The 19,961-nt window shown below is 41.8% G+C and overlaps 1 protein-coding gene across 2 annotated transcripts in view; it reads right to left on the bottom strand.

The window, feature by feature from the left end:
• Positions 1-6,778: 6,778 nt before the first annotated feature.
• arhgap35a (Rho GTPase activating protein 35a) overlaps positions 6,779-19,961 on the bottom strand; it is a 69,715-nt gene continuing 56,532 nt past the window's right edge. For both annotated transcript variants that reach the window (XM_078246151.1, XM_078246152.1), the window contains exons 4-7: positions 16,476-16,553; positions 13,666-13,797; positions 12,058-12,163; positions 6,779-11,097 (exon numbers count right to left, since the gene is read on the bottom strand). In XM_078246151.1, the coding sequence (XP_078102277.1) occupies positions 10,608-11,097; positions 12,058-12,163; positions 13,666-13,797; positions 16,476-16,553 (806 nt within the window). In that variant the 3' untranslated portion in view covers positions 6,779-10,607. The remainder of the gene's footprint in view (positions 11,098-12,057; positions 12,164-13,665; positions 13,798-16,475; positions 16,554-19,961) is intronic.

The raw sequence follows: 19,961 nt of genomic DNA, 5'->3' as shown, positions 1-19,961 counted from the left end.
TGTTGAGAAGACACAGGTAATATGCCTGACCCTATTATCGCTGTCTCTCTAACTGAGAAGTGCTGGCTGTTCAGGGTCGAGGAGTGCGAGTGCCAGGGAGTAGGGCCTGCTGTGCTAGGGAGGAAATTCTCAGGGCGATCGATGCAGAGGATTAGGGCCGGCTTTGGGGCTCAAAGGCCTGGATCTGAGCAGTATTCTCAGTGGGGCCCCTGGGAGAGCTGGAGAGGAAAGCTGGAGGAGAGAGAAGACGAGGGCCAGGGGAGAGAGGAGAGAGAGGCTAACCTGGAACTGTCAGGAGGCTGACAGAGGGTTGGCCAGGCTGGGAATAGAGGAGCGGCCGTGGTCCCAGTTGACATCATGAATGGTGCTTAGATTCTGCCACCCACAATGGCCAGTCCGATTGGATAAGCTGCAGAGCAAAGAGGATATTTAATGTAACAAGAGAGAGAAAACAGACTGATAAACACAGTTGGATATTTTGCCTCCTTACTCTCCATCTTTTAATTTTCTTCAGGCCAAATCGGTAGTTGTCTTCTAACTTGATGAGTGCAGCACACAACAAAAGGCTCCCTCCGTCTGTGTGTCTGCCTCTGATGCTCATGATTGGTCAGCCCGTTCGCCAGCTCGCCGCTCTCCCCCGGGTACAGACGGTTGGATCCATGATTCATTTTGCAATGAGGAAAAAAAAGGAGAGAGCGCAAGTGAGAGAAGAAACAGCCAAGACCACTGGGAAATTATACGGTGGAGCGGCGTGGTGGATCTGGAATTAAACGGCATAATTAATCAAGCAAAAAAACAAGCACGTTGCTCATACATTTATTATTTGCATTTTTTCCACTTCAGGAGATGTAATCAGCAGATATACATTGGGACACCCGATCCATGTCACAGGGACCTGGAGGCCGAGCGCCCATATCGACCACTGACCCTAAAAGCGAAAAATGGGATCGTTTCTGCTCAACGCTTTGTTTATTTTGCTCTAACTATCATCTCCACACAATGCCCTCTGTCTCCAAAGCAATCTCCACAACAAGCAGAACAAGTCCCACAGAATCATGTTGTTGTCTCCCTGTTCTTTAAATGAGGGTGTCTGCAAAATTGGGTTCACAACTCTGGGCTCTCTGTGGGACTTGGTCTGCATTATGCAGTGTGTGCACTTGACCTGATGAAGAAAAACTAGCCACTTTAAAAAAAATAGCGTGGAAATATGACAGCAATATGATCACATAGCAGTAAGGGGCTGACAAAACCATGTAAACACCTCACAAAATAACTTTAATATAAGTAAATCACCATTACAAGCATGGATACAAAGGTCAAATTAGGTTGCATGCCAATTAGCAGAACTTGCTAAACCCCTGTACAATAGTGTATGTCCATCATATCGTTATAAGACTGATTGATTTCCGAGACTGGTCCCCGCTAAATAATTTAGCATTTTCCTTAATGATGTACTTGCAAGTTGGGCACAGATAATTTAGAACTCTGTTAGCTGTCTCATGTTGCTTTGAAAACTCATTTACCGAAGTAGTGATTGCCAGGCCTGTTTGTACAGTCTTGTTTTGTAGCTGACAAATGCTGCTGATTGACATGCAACCTAATATGACATGATAATTGTAGTTGAGTTTTTAATAAGTTAGTTTAGTTACTTAAAATCATATGCACAACCCCTCCCTCCCTCTTTCCCCCAGCCTGGACTGAGGTCTAACTTAATAAATTTGTGTCTATCCTACTGTCTACTTTAATCCCTTATAATGCCCATATTTAATGCTGTCTTTTTTTAAACTTTATCCTTGCACTGCTATAGTTTTTATATTACTATGTCTTGCACTACCACCATGACATACACTCTCATAGAGCACCTTACTTTTTATTTAGTATATTTTCTTTTATTGTCCATATTATTCTTGTGGATTTATTATTTATCATCCTGTTTATGATGTATGTGTATATTGTGTGTGATGTCTTTAAGCTACTGGGACCTTGAATTTCCCCTTGGGGATCAATAAAGTATCTATATCTATCTATCTATCTATCTATCTATCTAAATCCTTCATCATGTGGTGTTTTGTGGGATTTTGCCTGCTCTGGTGGTCATCTTTGCTATAATATTTCCAAAGCATCTTAACAAAAAGTCCCTAATCAACTACATTTAGGAATCCCAAAGTTGTTACCTCAACTAAAGCACCTTTAAACCCCTATTTTAAATAATAATAATAATAATAATAATAATAATAGGTGTAAATAATAAGTATAATTGTGTGTGTTGTGTTTATTTTTTTCCTCCCTTGTTGATTATCTTGTGACCCCTCAGAATGATCTTGTGACCCATTAAGGGGTCCTGTCTCAGGTTTGGAAAAACTGACCTTAAGGGGAAAGGAGTTGACATGAATTTACATTTACGTGAAGTAGAAACATTATAGATTAAATTCATGCACACTGCCTATAGGCTATAGCTTTCTAACTTTGATTCATTAGTTATTTGTACATCACTGGATTGTTTGTTGTCTGTAATACTTAATTGACTCCTGGAGATCAATAAATCATGTCTGATCTTATCTTATAATAAGGAATGGTAAAAATGCTATAAAACACAATGTCACACTTTATTTTTACGAAGTTATTAATAGTAATAATATCTACATTAGTAGTGATGGTAGTGAGATTGGGACAGTAATTGAATTGTGCAAGTCTTCTTTCCATAAATTAATAAAAAAAATTGCCCAAGACATGATACATTTCTGTAATACTGAAGATGTTACCTAACCATTTGAGGACGAAAGATTATATCATATTCCAAGGAGGCGTGGCAAACCTTTTTGTGCCTTTCCTCACTGTCACAACCTCCTCCCTCCCTTAATACCTGTCCTCACTCCACTGTGTTGTATTTTCTTTCCCTGTGCTCTTTCCTTTTGCTGTCTTTCTGCATCTCTCTTCCCATCCACCATTCTACTCTGCAATCAGCATTAAGGATTAGTTAGGGATGGCTTACAAGGTCAAGGTTAAACTAAGTGTTGGCTTGGTTAGTGTATAAGGGTAAACTTGGTGTTTTTTAACAGCTAGCAAAATCCAGCTAGTCCATGAACATTGTTGTGGTTGAGTAGGGGTCTGCACACACTAAGAGGTTGGGAAACACTAATCTAGAGCATGCACAATAGGTCTGTTTTGCAAGGTTAATCATTTTCTTCTTAGTAAAGCTTCTTATAGCACTGTCCCAATCCCTCAAAATTATGCAGTCCCAAAAAAAAAAAAATATATATATATATATATATATATATATATATATATATATATATATATATAGGTATTTACTGATTTTGTTAGAGTAGTACATCATATTCAAGTTGGTGCAATATATTAGCTATACCAATTTTATGACCTTATGATGTAAACTAGCTAAAGCTTATGCCATTTTCCTCACCTCATGCGTTCCAGGTATGGTTGCAGGAATGGACAGGAATGGTGGTTGCATGGTCAACTTCCGGTTTGATGCTTGGCCCGCCCACCTACTTGATGTCACACCAATGAGGGCATGCAATTCTGATAATGTGGTTTCACGTGCAATATCTGTAACATGTTAAATTAAGAAAACTGCAAGTGTATCTACCATACATCATAATAAACAGTTATTAGGTGATATATATATATACATATATATATATATACATATATATATATATTACTTTTTCTTCATGTCATTATTTATTTTAGTCTGTCTTCTGTTGTGAAATATATGATGTTTCTCAGCTACAGTAGGGCTCAGCAAAAAAAGTTTTTTTATTTTCACTCATATGAGGGGAGGAAATAACATAGGTAGGCTATATTGCCCCATGTCCAGATCACCCTTACTTTACCCCTATAGGCTAACAGGTTGTTATTGTAGGAATATCGATGTGTTTTTTTTTTCCACAGGATATAGGCTAGGCTACAGAGCATTGCTGAATTTGCACGTAGAATATATTTGCTATAGCCTACATTATGCACGTCATTTTTCACCTAGATCTCCACCACATGTAGCCTATCTTACAGTCATTATGCGCCATTATTATGCATAAATACATAGGCGTACGCCAAACAGTTTGAAACGTATCACTTTCCAGCTGGTCAATACGGCTTGTTCCTGGAGCGCCGTCATCAATCGAGCCATCAATATGGAAATACCACTGTGACCCAGACATTAATCAATGGGCTCCTCCGGGAGGAGAGGGGAGGGCAGGGGCACCTAAAATCATCAATGAGACGGATCGGCCCGCAGTCAGGCTCGGACAGTCCGTATTGATAAGAGCATTTCCACCTGTAGCGGCCGGAGCGGGGAGACAGGCCGCATCTGAATTCAATACCCGCCGCCGCAGCTGCGAGCTCGAAGCCCTGAAAGACACGGTTGAACGGAGATACGTGCCTCGACTCATCATAAGACCAGTCTCTTTTTTCCCATACATGTCCCCTTCCTACTCCTCTCTGTCTACCTCAGAACTTTTATTTCTTTGGTCATGCCTCGCACTAAAGAATCACATCACGCCTCTAAAGAGCTACAATGACTTCAAATTAAGTTCTTTGTCTTTATTCCGCGGCTTACTTTGCCTTCTCCGCCCCCCTCCTCCTCCTCCTCCGCCCTCCTCCTTTTTCTCCTCCTCTCACACACAATCTCTGGAGTTTAGTCAAACCTATTTCCTCCTCCACTTTCAAACTGTGAGAGGGGAAGCGGGGCTCGACATCTATGAGAAAAGTCTCGCATGCTCGTCTCACGCATTCATCTCACTGTGAGCGCGGGATTAAAGCGTTGTCTCACTGTTGACATCCAAACCTTGACCCAATCAATTAGGTCCATGCTCTGCGTTTGCCTTTACCCGGATAGAGCACAGCGATGGTTGATGGGTAGTGTGTGGGACAAGTCAGCCTCCTAGTGGCGTGTTTGTGTACGCACAAGGACATTTTGTTAAATAATTTAGATCAATTAGATAATTGCGATTTAGTAGCACAATGAAGCTCTAATAGCTGCATTAACTCGTCTCACTTTGCAATTTCCCCTCACATTAGTGACTACTCCTGGCATTCCTGACAACCCTGAGTGGTTTCATCCCCACCTTGGCCAGTTAAGCAATGTTGACGATCCCCATATTTGACTTCCAATCAAATCCCACACCACTCTCTCCCTCATGACACTTCTTAAAGGTTAGAGTTCAAGGGTCGTGTGTCCTGTGTGCACACGGGCCTGCCCTTTTCATTCCCAATCAGCCGCTCTCTCTCTTTTTTTCTTTTTTTTTCTTCTTTTTTTTTTTCCTGTGCCAGAATGGCGAGATGCACCACAAAGGTCATGGACATGGATTTCCTTTGGTTTGACTCAATGAAAAGGTCAGATGAGGGCACTGTGAAATGGCAGTGAGGCCTTCGCATCGCCCTCACAGGGACCCGAGTCCTTACATCACCCTGGAATTGGCACAGGCGGAGCCCTTCTCAGGCCGCTCTCACAAAAACCGGGAGGGTCCCATGGGCCGCTGTGACTTTGTCTGGTCCCCCCCATGTGGCTTTAGTGGCCCTTCAACAGTGTGCAAAGAAAACAGAGTAACAAACTGTGGTACAAAGATTATCGCATGCTGTGTGAAACTGAACTTTTTAGAACATTTAGAAATGAATGTACACGTCTTCTATTTCTATTTAATACTGTATACTTCAATAACAGTGTTACATAAACTGATAGATTAAGACAACAGAAAAAAAGATTATGGAAATTGCTCTTTACCTTCTGGAATGTATTAGTAAATGTGTGTGAGTAGGGCCTGCCTTCGTAATAATAGATCAGAGTTTCTGTGTTTTACTCCACCCAAAAACTGCATCTAGGGCGGCTGTATCTCTGTTGGTATCGTGAGGTGTGTAAGGATCCCAGTTTCATCCCGTGCACATGTACACAGCCCCAGACTGCTTCCACTTTAGACAAAAAACGTCTGCAAAATTAATGTCATGTATCTTAACAGGTGACTTAGCAAGGAGTTTAGGTGAATATACGATGGAAGTCCCGCCTGTGGCAGCTACACATTTGCTGATGCACATGCAGGGATATATTTCTATGTTAGTTTGTCATGGCTGCTTTGCCAGACCTTTCTCACAAATTGGCTAACAAAATGGGTTTGCGAAATCAAAATCCATTGAATAACATGCATGTAGGCTAATATTTCAACTTTATTTTCGCAATAACATCTTTACTGCTTAAACTGCTTTGTGTAAGTCTACTTTTCAGCCACTTTCAACACCAAATCTCTTACTATCCAACTTTTTCAGTTATCACGTTGTGTCGTTCTAAAGTAACCATAATAGGGGTCGCATGATAAATATGAAAGGTTGCAAGATGATTAACAGGGTATGAATGAAGAATCAACACACTTATGCTGCACATTTTATTTTCATTTGATCAGAATTCCCTCTCATCTTTAAATGAATAGATCGTTTTACCTGCTCTGAATGGACACTTAGTTTATAAGATTTGCCTCACAGAAAAAGGGATTCAAGTTTTTATGATGCTGAAAAGCAATTTACAAGTTATTTCTTGATGTTGTAAACAGTATAGTTTAAAAAAAAATTAAAATAAAAACGCAACTCAAGGTCCACTTACTAGCTTTTCTAGAGCTAGTCGAGGTTAATTTAAATACAGAAGTTGATTAAGAATTCATTTCACTAACTGCAGACTGTGTTTCAGGACTCAAACTTTGAGGATTACGTCATCTTCCTTCCTACCACATCCATGTGTCACTGACCACTCACGTGTAACAAAGAGACAAGAAGCTGAAGTTTTACAAGATTTGATTTATTAACTATGATACAGATCACATAAGGCCTTGCTGTATACACCATTCCCATTGAGACAAATTACCATACTCAGCAAATAATGACAGTTTTTTTGTTTGATGTAATCTTTTCACTTTACAGTACTTCATTTTTTTTTTCTTCCCCCCATTATTTCTTAATATTTTTTTTATCATCTCTTAAATAGTGAGAGTGGTGGAGCCCTCTTCCTTGGTTGGGAAGAAATCATGCACTATACTGGGCTGGTCTCTCAATCGATCACAGAGAAATTGTTTAAAAAAAATGCTTTGTGTGTTTTTAATTATTAAAATAAAACATTAAAAAAAGAAACTTTTTTTCTATCACCACTGACTAAAGGGCAAAGTGTTAGACCTAACATACTAATAAACAACCATTTGAATATAGTTTTGCTTGTTTCTCATTTTAACTTAACAGACATCTGTCACCATTGTTGCAACAAAAAAGAAAAAAAAAGAAAAAGAAAAGCAATGCAGCCACATATCGCTGAACCACAGTCACATTTTTTATTAAATTGTTCTTCTAAACTGTCACTTTGCTTCCCCTCTCTCCCTCAACCCTTTTTTTTTTTTTCCACAGTCTTTGGCTGCCTCACAGTCAGTTCAGTATTAACACATTGATATACACAGGGAACGCCACTGGCCGGCGTTCACACACAAGTACCAGTGGTACCCCTCCTTCCTCCCTCCATCTCCCAAATAATGATCCCATTCACCCGTTTGCTGTCTGTCTTCCCTCCCTCTCACTCTGCCCAATCTCTCCCCCATCTCTCTCACACTTTCTCTGAGGATCAGTGTGTGTAATCTGGACGAGCTAACAGGGTTACACAGCGGGGTAATGACCGCAAGGAGAACTGCATTCCTCTCCTTCACGTTTATTTGGATCACGCTGGTGTCTGGCCATCTGCCAAGCACAGCTTGCTAGCATGTTAGCTTAAACCCACCCACCCAAACACACACACTTTTAATTCCTATATTCTCTAATCACTCACACACACACACACACACACACACACACACACACACACACGGTAAATAGGTAGTGTAGACTTATAAAAGCTCCTTTAAGAGTTCAGTGATTGGTTAAAAGGTTTTTTTTCATTCCTTTTGGGCAGAGAGGACAATCTGGAGAGACATGCAGAGATGCAATTCAGTGTCAAACCGAATAAGTTACCTTGGTGAGCATCTGCTTAACATTAACACGCATAAGTTCACATGCACACACACTTTCTCGAGCTTACAGAAACACATATGCGTGTGCGCACGCACGCACAGACACACTTCAAAAGCAGCTTCGATCAGGGCTCAGCGATTCTCCTCGAGCCCCATCTCGCTGGTTTCTACGGTAACAGCAGGCTGGGCCGAGGAATTCTGTGATGCTCCGTTCCAGTCATGCAGACGGATGAATGGACTGTCTGTTCGGTCTGCTGTCTCTCCCAGACCCAACTGTTCCTCTTGGGACTAGGAATGACTAGGGGATGTGGTGGCCTAACAGTGACAGCGGGGGGGATACTGCTGTAGTGGTTATACTCTTGCAAATTATATTCTGAGTCCACAGAGAGCCTGTTTGAGTCTTCTTTCCAGAGGCATAACGCTGTGTCCTTAGAGGACAGTGCCGAGGCCTGGAGCAGCGGTTACTAATTATTCCCAAACAATAAATAGCCGTCCCTCCCACCTGTCAAAGCTTGAGCCTCGCTTCCAGCTCTTACTCTCTGGCCCGTAATGCTACATTGTGCCTCAATCTCCTAAATCTTCATTTCCTTCCACTCAAATATGGCATCTGGGAAGTGGCATGCACTCCTTTACAAAGGGCTGACTGCTTTGGTGAACTGGAAACTAACGACTAAAGACAGAGAGGCAATTTTATTTACTGCATGTCTAATCAACTGCAAAGTAATGAGATATGGCAACAGAGCCTCAATCTACGGTATATATTCTGAATTGATTTGTACCAGATTTAAAACTGCTGTCCGTTTATTTACACTCTTACACTCCATGAGCTCTAAAGTTAATTATACCTGACATACAGTGATAACAAATTTTAACAATTGCACCTAGAAGAGAATCTGATGCTACAATAACCACAGTAGGAAAATGGTGCTACGCCCATGCAGTAGTGGAAGTGAGGTTATGGCTGCAATACCCATTTATTCCTCTAGATGTCAGTGGTGTGCTCCCAGAGAGAGAGAGAGAGAGTAGGGTGGGCTGACAATAAAGTGAATGGTGGCTGTCATGTCATGGCAGCTCCAACTTAAAATGTGCCTTCAAAGTGCTCAGAAAAGTGCTTTTTGAACAAGGTCCTTACTGTGGAAACTGCAGCACCGACTTGCTCGTAAAACCACCACAGCGTGAGAGAAGCAACATGACAGGTGAAGGTCCAAGACTGGAATTATTCCCACTTTCTGCCTAATACAGGGAAATTCAGGTAGGTATCCAAGGCATGGATACATGCGCACACAGACAGACAGTCACACAGACACTTACACACACACACAAGGCCACTCATTGAGTGATAGGCCCCGTGGTTTTTTCTTTGTTTCCCAAGATTTTGTTAAATGAGGGACAGAAAAAAAAAAATAAAGTGTTGGGACAGTGGGAATGTGAATGTAGAATCAAGACCAATTAATATATCCACTTTTTAAGCTGTTTTCTTCATGTGTTTACAAAGACAGGGCATGAGGTTAAAGTTCAAACAGAGAGAGAGAGCGAGAGCAGAGAGAGAGAGAGAGAGAGAGAGAGAGAGAGAGAGAGAGAGCGAGAGCGAGAGTGAGAACTGGAGACTGGGAGGAGCTTTCCCAGAATGCAAAGGGTGCGTTACCATAATCCTTTGCTCTAATTTTCTGCCTAGCAGATCCGGTTGGTTGAGTTTTTTTTTTCTTCTGTGTTTGGCCTAAACAACCTAACTGCCTCAACTGAAACTGAATTTGTCTGCATGTGTGCGTGTGGCTGTGTGAGGGGTTGATAGATAGGAATGTGTGTGTGTGTGTGTGTGTGTGTGTGTGTGTTGTGGAGGACAGAACATCCTGTTGGGTGAGTAGTAACACGTGTTTCTTGCTCAAGTCCTCTGTACAATGGCAAAATAAACAAACATGTGTTCAGGACTCGCTCTGTTCTCCACTTTGTCCCCATCCTCCCAGCTAGGTACAGTAGGTGGGTCAGATTGCAAAAACGTGCGGCGTCCACCAAAATTCCCAGCACAGTTAGAGGCTAAGGGATTGAGGAGAATGGTTGTCGGAGGCACACTGGCCACTGGCAGTTTGTGTCAAGCGCGTGTGTGTGGTGAAGCAATTGTAACATAACAGAGTTCACATTCCCCTTTCAACTTGACTTCTGAGTCCCTTTAACAGTTACTGGCTACATCTCACTCATTAGTGTGCTTGTGTGTAGGTTCTCTATAAGGCAAGGAGGGCAGGTCTAGATGAAGTGACACTGAGAGACAAAGGGATAAAGTGGCAAGGAGGGAAAATGTCATACTGCCAGTTCAGAGGCTCTTCAGTGTTCCCCTTTTCTGCCTTGTGTGTTTCCATGTTTCTAAAAGCAACAGAGGCTCAAACACCCCCTTCTTCTCCCAAACATGTAGGTTTCTCCCTGTACATACTGCATCTCACTCTACTGTATCCCTCCCAACTTCTCTTCATACCTCCTGTTCTCGTTTCAATTTTTCTTCTTTAATTCCTTCCCAAACTTCAAAATCTCTTATTCTAAACCCTTAAATCTCTCTGAATCTCGTTATCCGTCTTCTTCTGTTTTTTTTTTTTCTTCTTCTCTCCCCTCTTTCCCTTGATCCCTGGTTCACAGCGTGTGTTGTTCCGTAGGGGGGTGATGGGGGTGCAGGGAGGGCGGCAGCAGGGCTGGGATCGGAGACTGGGGAGTAGCAGGTGGGGAGTGGGGTGGGGACTGATGTTGATGGTGGTGATGGTGGTGGTGGTGGTGGATAGGAGGGCCGTAGTGAGGAATGACAGGAGGGATGGCAGGGAGGACGTAGGGAGTCGGGGACGGAGTCGGCGAAGATGAGTAGCCTCCGGCCATGCAGGAGTAGGCCGAGGTTCCTCCTCCTCCTCCGGAGAGCGTAGAGGTGGGGGAGCCGGGGAGGCCGTCAGCCAGCGGCTGATTGTAGAAGAAGTATGCGCACTGGTGGATGAAGCTCTCGATGATTGTCTGGTAGGTACGGGTGGCAGTCAGGGCGTCCATGGTGGTGAAGTCTGGTCTCATCAGTGTGGGCCAGAAACAGATGGACAGATTCTCACTGGTCATGAGGTTCAACTTGTTGTTCTGGCTCACCCTGCGCAACACAAAGAAACCAAAAAGTTAAATTAATAGGCCACAAATCACCACCTCATTTTTTCATAAAAAGGGATGCTTCAAATGATCTGGTGCTGATCGAAACCTTATGGTGTCCTCTCAAATCTCCTTATCACATATCCCCAAATGATTGAAAAAGGTTTGCTCGTAATATAGAATCAAAAAACAGCAGGGGTCTCCTTTTTCTAAAATGGTCTGATAGAACATGTGTATACTGTGTAGTGTAGGCAGATATCAAGCAGAGAAGAGCGGGGAAGGGGGGGGACAAAGTACACAAAAGCCTTTTTTCCCCTGTTCTGTGTGCGCATTAGGGGCAGAAAGCAAAATGATGTCTAGAGAAGTACAGTAGTAGTCTGATGGGAATGCTATTTTTTTCAAGTATTTAGTCATAAACCAAAATATGGAATTAATTGAAAGTTTAAATGAATTTTAGATGAAGCAACCCATCATTAAAGGTTATGGCTGTAGTGTAGACGCACATTTTGAGCAATTCAATCAAAGAGTGAGTCATCCTTAGAAAGATTAATTTGAAGAAAGTAAAATTATGTTTTATTTGACAAAATCAAAACAAAAACTGTAGAATGATAAGCATAATTTTGTGTAACAGACCTGCATTGTGCACCCCCCTTCTTATTCCTTTAATCATCTTGTGACTCCAGACCCACAGGTTGGGAACCACTGATCTATACTATAGTTTGGATTTAAACTACAAAGTATTCCTGCCATTTTTGGAGCACAATAGTAACACATACAAACAGAGATGAAATAACCACTGCATTAACACAGATCATGACTCAACCTGAGTAAAGCAACCTCTATTCTGTCAGTTGGGATAGTTTCGGTGATGTCACTGCTAGGTCACTTGACTGGGTGACCGGCGGGGTCGTCAGCACGGCTGTCAGAGTCAGACTCTGACCCCGTCACTCACTCACTCACTCACTTGTTCAAGTGGCTGATGACATATTTGAAGACCTCGTAATTCTCCTTGGGGAAGCGGCGCAGAATGTCCTTCATCGTCTGGAAGCGCTGCTCCCTATCGTTGATCTCTGAATGGTGTCAGAGAGAGACGAGAGAGGTTAGAGGAAAGTGTCTGTAAATAAAGAATTAAGGGAATCTGTGAAAAAGGTGTCAGAGGCATGAGAGTTAAGATGAGGAGAGATGGGTCCGGGGGGGGGAGGAGTACAATGGAGAAGAGGAGAGTTTGAAGAGCATAGTGAAAGCAATTGGATTCAGCTCTCAAAAAACCTGTGCATGACACAGTGATTTCATCCTACAACAGTACAAGTTTCACACACACACACACACACACACACACACACAATTCAAAAGGACTCCAAACTACATTTCTCAAAGAAATAAATAAATCACCAGACAAAGACCACACACATTCCAGAGGAGAAAAATACACCCATTACAATGTCCTACAGATTACAGCAACTGACACACAAACACACACATAACACTGGGTGTGTTAAGCCTGATGGCAGCGAGGAGTGAGTCAGAAAAGCTGACGTCACCAGTTAACACAGTCCATCCTGTGTGCATGTGAGTGAGGCAGAGAGCAGCAGTGGGAACAGCAGATGTTCTCGTCCACATCACAAACATGATTTACAATCACAAAATTTGAGTCTGTATTCCCACGATGAGGTCAGTGTGGATCAAAAACACATTTGAGGCGTAATGACTTAACACAGCCTTAGTTCCTCCTGCCGTACATTCATCATCGGTAATCAAAACATAACTTCCTACAGCTTATTTAAAGTAACGTCACCATGACAATATGCACTCGAATCCACACGCCCAGCTTCTTCTGTATCCCACATTTTCGCCACCTCTAAGTCTGATAGTGAGAAAGCTCAGATTCTGAAAATGCCAAGCACAATTTGCTATTTTCAACCAATTGAAGGCTTTCTTGTCACTAAACTTCAGTTTTCACTCTCTCTTCTATTCCTCTATTGTGGCGCAGACTGCAGGAGCTTTATCAGGTCTCTGTCACGGCTGAAGAGTCTCGCCGGGGCCGTTAAAAAAAACACACACACACACACACGCAGCTTGGTGAGTGACAGCAGCCTTGCGGCCCAAGGGTAAATCTTTCTGGCGCGATGCAAGACTAACCTATGCCTTAAATCTCCATTTCAACAGATTACAGGACACAGAGAAGAAGAGAGGCTGTGGAGAGAACAGGAGCATCCTCGTTTATCTAACATATGACTGTTTTCTCATGACTTCATCCAGATCCCGTTATCCATAGTGCTTTTGCATCCCTCCATCATGTGCAATCATCCTCCTTCCGCCTTAAATATTCTCTCCTCCATCCCTTTTTTTTTTCTCCTCCTTTCCACATTCCGACCCTCCCTTGAGTGGCAAATCCAATTCTCCCCATGAATGGATTTGGATTGCAAGAGTAGTGCTTGTTAGGTTAAAGAACATTTACAAAGTAGGGAAACGGATTTCAAGGCAAAATCCAATACTTCTCAGGGTTTTGTGCAGAACTCGCCCCCACATCCCTGTGCCCCATGTCCCCTCTCACCAGAGCCCCAGGACTTACTGAAGGCCTCCACCAGATCTCCCTGCATGCTGTAGGGCACCAGAGGCTCAGGTAGCTCAGAGAAGAAGGCCTTCATGGCTCCAGCTACTGTGTTCATGGTGAAGTCTTTCTCTACTAGGTCCAGGTTGTGGTCTGGAAAAGTAATTGAAATGGAAAGATTTGAAGTACAAAACACACATATCAGTTATATACATCACAATCTTACAGGCATACATTAAATAAAAGAGGTGGCTGCTTTGGAAATGTTGACCTAACCACAGACTGGGCTATAATGATATATATAATGTGAAACAATATATATTTGTCATTTGCTATACGGTTTATATCAGGGGTGCATTTTATATTACAGGTCCATTTCAAAATTTAACTTAAAGTGCTCATAGTATACTCATTTTCAGGTTCATAATTGTATTTAGAGTTTGTACCAGAATAGGTTTACATGGTTTAATTTTCAAAAAACATCATATTTTTGTTGTACTACACATTTCTGCAGCTCCTCTTTTCACCCTGTGTGTTGAGCTCTCTGTTTTAGCTACAGAGTGAGACATCTCACTTCTGTCCTACCTTTGTTGGGAGTCGCACATGCGCAGTACCTAGGTAAGCACTGCTAGCTAGTCAGTTGCAGAGTATGAGGGTGTCACTGCCCGATGTGAGTTGAGTGCAGATGTGAGTTGCGCATGCGTCACTTAGCGACGAGTGCAGATGTGAATTGCGCATGAGTCACTTTGCGACAAGTAGCCTACAAGAACCTGCTAACCAGAGACTTCTGTAATGTCAATACAATAAAAATAGACCTACATAACGAAGTTCGTTCACTGCTGGCTACAAGTTAGCAATCAAACACAACAAAGGCTGTCACTTCAATATGCGTTTTGAGCTAACGTTAGCAATCAAACAATCATAGATAGCTAAAACGTTTTTGAAATGATTTCCATCTTCTGTTATTGTTTGTAATGAGAAAAGTTTATTATTTTATGGATTTCACAAATTTCAGTATGACACGTTATGCCGTAAACCGTTTAAATCTGAGCAAGCGCAACTCACATCTGCACTCGACTCACATCGGGCAGTGACACTGGCATGCCATGCTAACAGCTAGGCTAGCATTATAACGTGTGTTACAAAGTGATGCATGTTCGTCACGAAAGTAAAGGCTGGACTACAATAGAGCTGTTTGGAGCAGTTTGTGAACAGTGTTTTCTGTTGGAGATGGTAAGTCCCTTTGGGGTGGACTTGGGGCTTTTTCACTTTGTAAACCTATAATGTGCACAAAAAAGATATCTAACACAATAAAGGAAAGGGAAAAAGCCAAAAAGCATAATATGAGCACTTCAAGGGTAGCTGTCTGGAACAATGCCATCAAAATTGTACCAACATAAATAAAGGTTAACAAAAAGTTAAGAAATGTCTCAAAATCCCTGCCTTACTTTTCATTTCATATTTTCTGTGCTTTATTCTGTTGTAAAGTATCTTTGAGTACAATGATAAGCACCACAAAGAAATTATTTTTTAAGATCAGTCTGTCATATAACTGAACTAAAACTGCACATATTCAACCAGACAGCATGGTGGCTTGACAAATAAATGATCAAGAGTGTTTTATGGAAACGATAGACTTGTATATGAGTTTTGCATCAATGTAATTTAGTCGGCTATTAAAGTCTAGTATTATATTTTCTGAATCAAAAACTAACTGTCCTGTCTGGTTATTGATTTTCCAGGAAATGTACTAAATCACAATCAGATATTACACTGTTAGAGAGATTTATCCATATTGCCCACTTATAATTCACTGATAATTATAGTTTGTGGTTGTTCTGGATTGTTCACAGACATTGTAGACAAGTCTGCACAAACAGTTCTGTTCAATTCATCATTTAATCAATATGAATAAATAAAAAATAGCATCTTTGGTGATGCCATAGGATCCTTTTGATAGGGGTCAAATGAACCGCAGACACTTATAAAGTAGATTTGAGCAGAGAGAGAGACAGCCAGACAGCAACTCCACTAGAGCTCTAGAGTGTGTGTGAGCAAGAGACTTAATTAAAAAAAGCCATTTTCTGATAACCTTTTACTTTACAAAAGGTAGAATGTGTAGAAAGAAGAGAGGCAAGAAAAAGGTAATAAAGATTTGGTTGTTAAGTTTCCTGAAAAGTCTGAGGAGAGCTCCCATTTTGAGTTTCCTAAGTGCCGTGCTTCTGATGCTGCTTTCTCCTGTAATGAGTTATCTGAACCTTCAGGGGCCTGATGAAGTGCCATCTTCAGTATGGCTATGAGACACCTACACTGTAGTTTTACCTGTAAATGTCTTGTCCCATTGGCTGGAGGCTCAGAATGATTCAACGTGGGGCTTCAACTCTGATTACCCGAGTTGGATATAACCTCAACCAGGCGTGGACGCACGCGTACACACAGGCCATCTTGCTCTGCTATCTATCTTGGCAGCGACATGCTTCATTAACCAAACCAATCTGGAGGTAATTAACTGCCCACAGCAGATAGACACACACGCATGGAGACACACATTGATAGCACTTGTACATGCACACGTGTGAACATGCACACGCACGCAGGAGCAGGTTGAATATCGAGGAGGCAGCTCTACAGTCTAAAAGGGAGCGAAGGCCAATTCCCTCTGTAGAATTAATGCTCCCTGGTTTATTAAGGGGATCTGGGTTTGTTATAGATAGAAGCACACACACACATTTTGTGGCCTTTTCTTTGCACCCTTGTAAGTGTACAGCTGAAGCAAGAGCGAGCATGTGTACACTTGTAGGCGTGAGTACTGTAAGCAGAAAGTAACATACCTTGGTCAAATTGCCGCTGCATGCTCTCCATCTCTGCCTTGTTCCCGCTGACCCTGTAGATGCCCTCTGTGTTTAACCCTAGTGGAGGTAGAGAGAGAGAGAGAGAGAGAGAGAGAAATGTTATTAGCTCAGTGTTCTTTTCAGGTGTTTAATTTGCAAGTATCAAGTATTTATAGTCGCTAGTTAATTACCACCAAGAACTCTCCGATACATCACTATGTGGCGTATAGATGCACACTGAAGTCCCGAAAAAGTAGAGCTACTGCAGGCTGCTCTAATGGCCTCTCCCTACAGTATGTCCCCTTCCATCTAAACACACTATTAGCACTATTTATTAAACCCATAAAGCACTCCGGCAGGCCTGCTAAGAGCCCACTGGTGCACTGTGACAAGCTGAGGCTCTTAGTAGCTACACACTTTAAAATGACTTGAGGAACTGCAGATGTCATTCGTTGGAGGATAATTACTCAGTATGTGCGGTCTTTCTTTGTAAACAAACAAATTGCGTTCCATAATTTACTAAAGGGCCACACTGAGGTTTTGTGGCAGAAAATGGAGAAAAAAGTAGAAAGGCTCAAATTTGCATGTTTGAGCTCTTGTAATATTTACTTTAAGGATTTCTATTTAGAGGTACAAACTAGGAGCAAAGACTCATGAAAGAAAAGCGACTGTCTGATATTTAACACCCGGAAAAATAAGGTGTAAAACCTGTGGCACTGTTTTTTGAGCACACACATAAAGAGGGCCTACCAGCACATCGAGAGAGTTATAGACAACTTTGGTGTGTCTAATAGTTCAGAGAACATTAAACACTTAAGAGACAGCAATAAAGAACACTGTAGCAAATTAAAAAATGCATATAAAAAGGTGACTTAACAAGAGCTCTCCATTCATCACTTTATTCTGGAAAAATACATTTCATCAGAAGAGGATTCTGCTTAAATATGCATTTTTCAAAAAAGTGGCTAAATGATATGGTTTCTTGTTTACACCTTGAGGAAATTAGGTTTTCTTTCTCCAACTTCCATGCTTAGTTTAGCAAGTTTAAGAGGATTTGGGGCCCTTTCATAGAGCACATCAGAAGGGAAAGACCTGATGTCTTTTTCTTATTTTATTTCTTATTGTGTGTGCCTGCAACACATTGTACTGTTCTTGTCTAAAGGCCCAGACACACAGAGCCGACGGCCAAACGTCGGCAGAAAAGGCATTTGGGCTTATCAGTCTCACCAAATTGGTCAAAAAAGTGCCTCGGAACACACCAAAGCGACGAGACGTAATACGTCTCCATAGTAGGAGGCGGCGCTAATCTGTATTGTCGCCCAAAAAATGAAAACCGGCAGCTGATTGGAACGCGTAAATCTGTCTTCATTTCAGATCAGCAAAGGTCAGTTTAAAAGATTTTCAACAGATTTTGAGAGAGACTAGTCACGCTCATTCCGCTCCCCGTTTCCGGGTTAGCACTCTACCAACCAGATGGGTCATTTGAGTCTGACTGCCGGCAGTGCCCGCCCTGCCGATTATACATGTCAAATCGGCCAAAATGAAGGATGACGGCCCCTTGGACGGACGACGGCACGGAACACACCAAACAGACTCGAGTCACTGACCTCGCCAGACTGTCCAACGGCCGATTATCGGCTCGTGTGTCCGGGCATTTATATCCACACACTGGAACTGTGCTATTCCAATTGCTGTGTGGGCTTGCCTTGATCCCGTCTGGCCTCCTGGACTTCATTTCTGACCCTTTCTCTACGAGTGGACATTTTGGGGCATCTTGTCCAATGAATAAATATACATTTACACATTTTCTTTTCTTTGTACTGAGTGAGTGCTGGCTGTCTGTTTTTGTTGTTTTCGATGGTTTCTTGTCTTATTTTGCCTTGCTTGTCTTTATATTGTTATAATGAACATTTGTATAAATAAAATAAATAAATAAATATATATATATATATATATATATTCCAGGATTTGGATGATTCACAGCAGTCAAGTATAATATGATTGAAGCAGCAAATTAAATAGTTATTAAGGAGGCCTTTATTATCCGTTTACAGCAATAATCCATTCCATTATAATCTAAAAATCTAATATAGTTGACAGTTTTAACAAACAACAAAAATCTCCCACATTGATTTGTCAGAGACCTTTTTAATTCAATCACTGATTCTTTTGTTGAGCTGACAACCAATGACTAAGCTAATATTTCCTCACATGCTGTATAATTTTCATTTTAAGGGGGTGGGGGGGAGCATAATGGCAGTTTCAAAATATTCAGCAGCAGTAAACACTTGTACAAAACACGTCTATCACAAGTATTGTTCTTATTTAGCATATCATATCACATATAATTTATTAGTCTTACTAAATACTCCCTGAATTGAATAGCGGTGATGCAATTTGCAGTAGGCTTAGTAAATATAACCTTTAGTCTTGTATTTTCGCAACACATCCACATACTCAGACATGGAAAACACAAGCAACTGTGTCAAAGCAGGACAGCGAAAGGCATGTGGATAGCTGGTCTGAGTGGAGGTTCATTTTCCTTTATTTATATTTTTTTTCCAGTATATATAAGACAGGGTTCCACCTCCCACCCTTGAAATTCTCTCTTCTTTGTCTGAACACTTTGGTGGAGATTTAGGGAGACAAAGAGCAATCCAGAGGGAGTGAAGGAGATAGGGAGTGGCAGAAGAAGAGGGCAAGATAGAGAGAAGCAGGGAGGAAATGGGAGAGCTCTCAGTCAAGGCATACAGCATCGATCTCCTCCTCCTTCCAATCAATTATCCACAAAAGCTTTCCTAGCCAGACACTAGGAAAACAGGGACGGGAGGAGAGATAGGGAGAGGGGAGTAGTGTAGCAGTGGCGGGGAGAGAGAGAGAGAGAGAGAGCGAGAGAGCGAGAGAGATAGGGCCAAGCAAGTATGAGAAAGATAGTGGGGGGGGGGGGGAGTGTGAGGATGCATATGAGTGAGTGCCAGGACTGATGAAAGACAGAATGAGAACAAATAAAGGGATTAAGATAAGGATATATAGAGGGGTGGGGAATGTGTTTAAAACAACAAAACACATGGATGGTGGTTGGTTGAGTGGATAAAAAAGCAAATACTGTAGAATAGTTCTACAATGATAGAAATGATGAAAGGTGAGCTCTCCAAAACAGACAACAGCATCCTCTTCCTCTGGGGTCAAACAAAGCACCAGCGCTTCCTGGGGTCAACGTAAATATGAGCACTTCCTGTGGCATACAAATGTTTTTTCGGCATCCTCTAAAAATGTATTCAGTTGTGTTAGAAAAGGTAACTTTAACTAATAACTTTTTATTCTTTTAAGCGATTATCAATCCATACTACAGTGCATATTAGGACATATAAAATTGTTACTTTTATCAGCTTCTTGATTCTATATCGGTAGTAGAAACCTAAAAATACAACTATCTATGATGACGTCACAGATTCCAACAGCACTAAAGTGGGCAAAAACACACCT

Source organism: Sander vitreus, chromosome 3, assembly GCF_031162955.1.
Source record: "Sander vitreus isolate 19-12246 chromosome 3, sanVit1, whole genome shotgun sequence".
NCBI classification, from domain to species: Eukaryota; Metazoa; Chordata; class Actinopteri; order Perciformes; family Percidae; genus Sander; species Sander vitreus.
The sequence above is the reverse complement of the archived record's forward strand: the minus strand, read 5'-3'. Positions and strand labels throughout refer to the sequence as shown.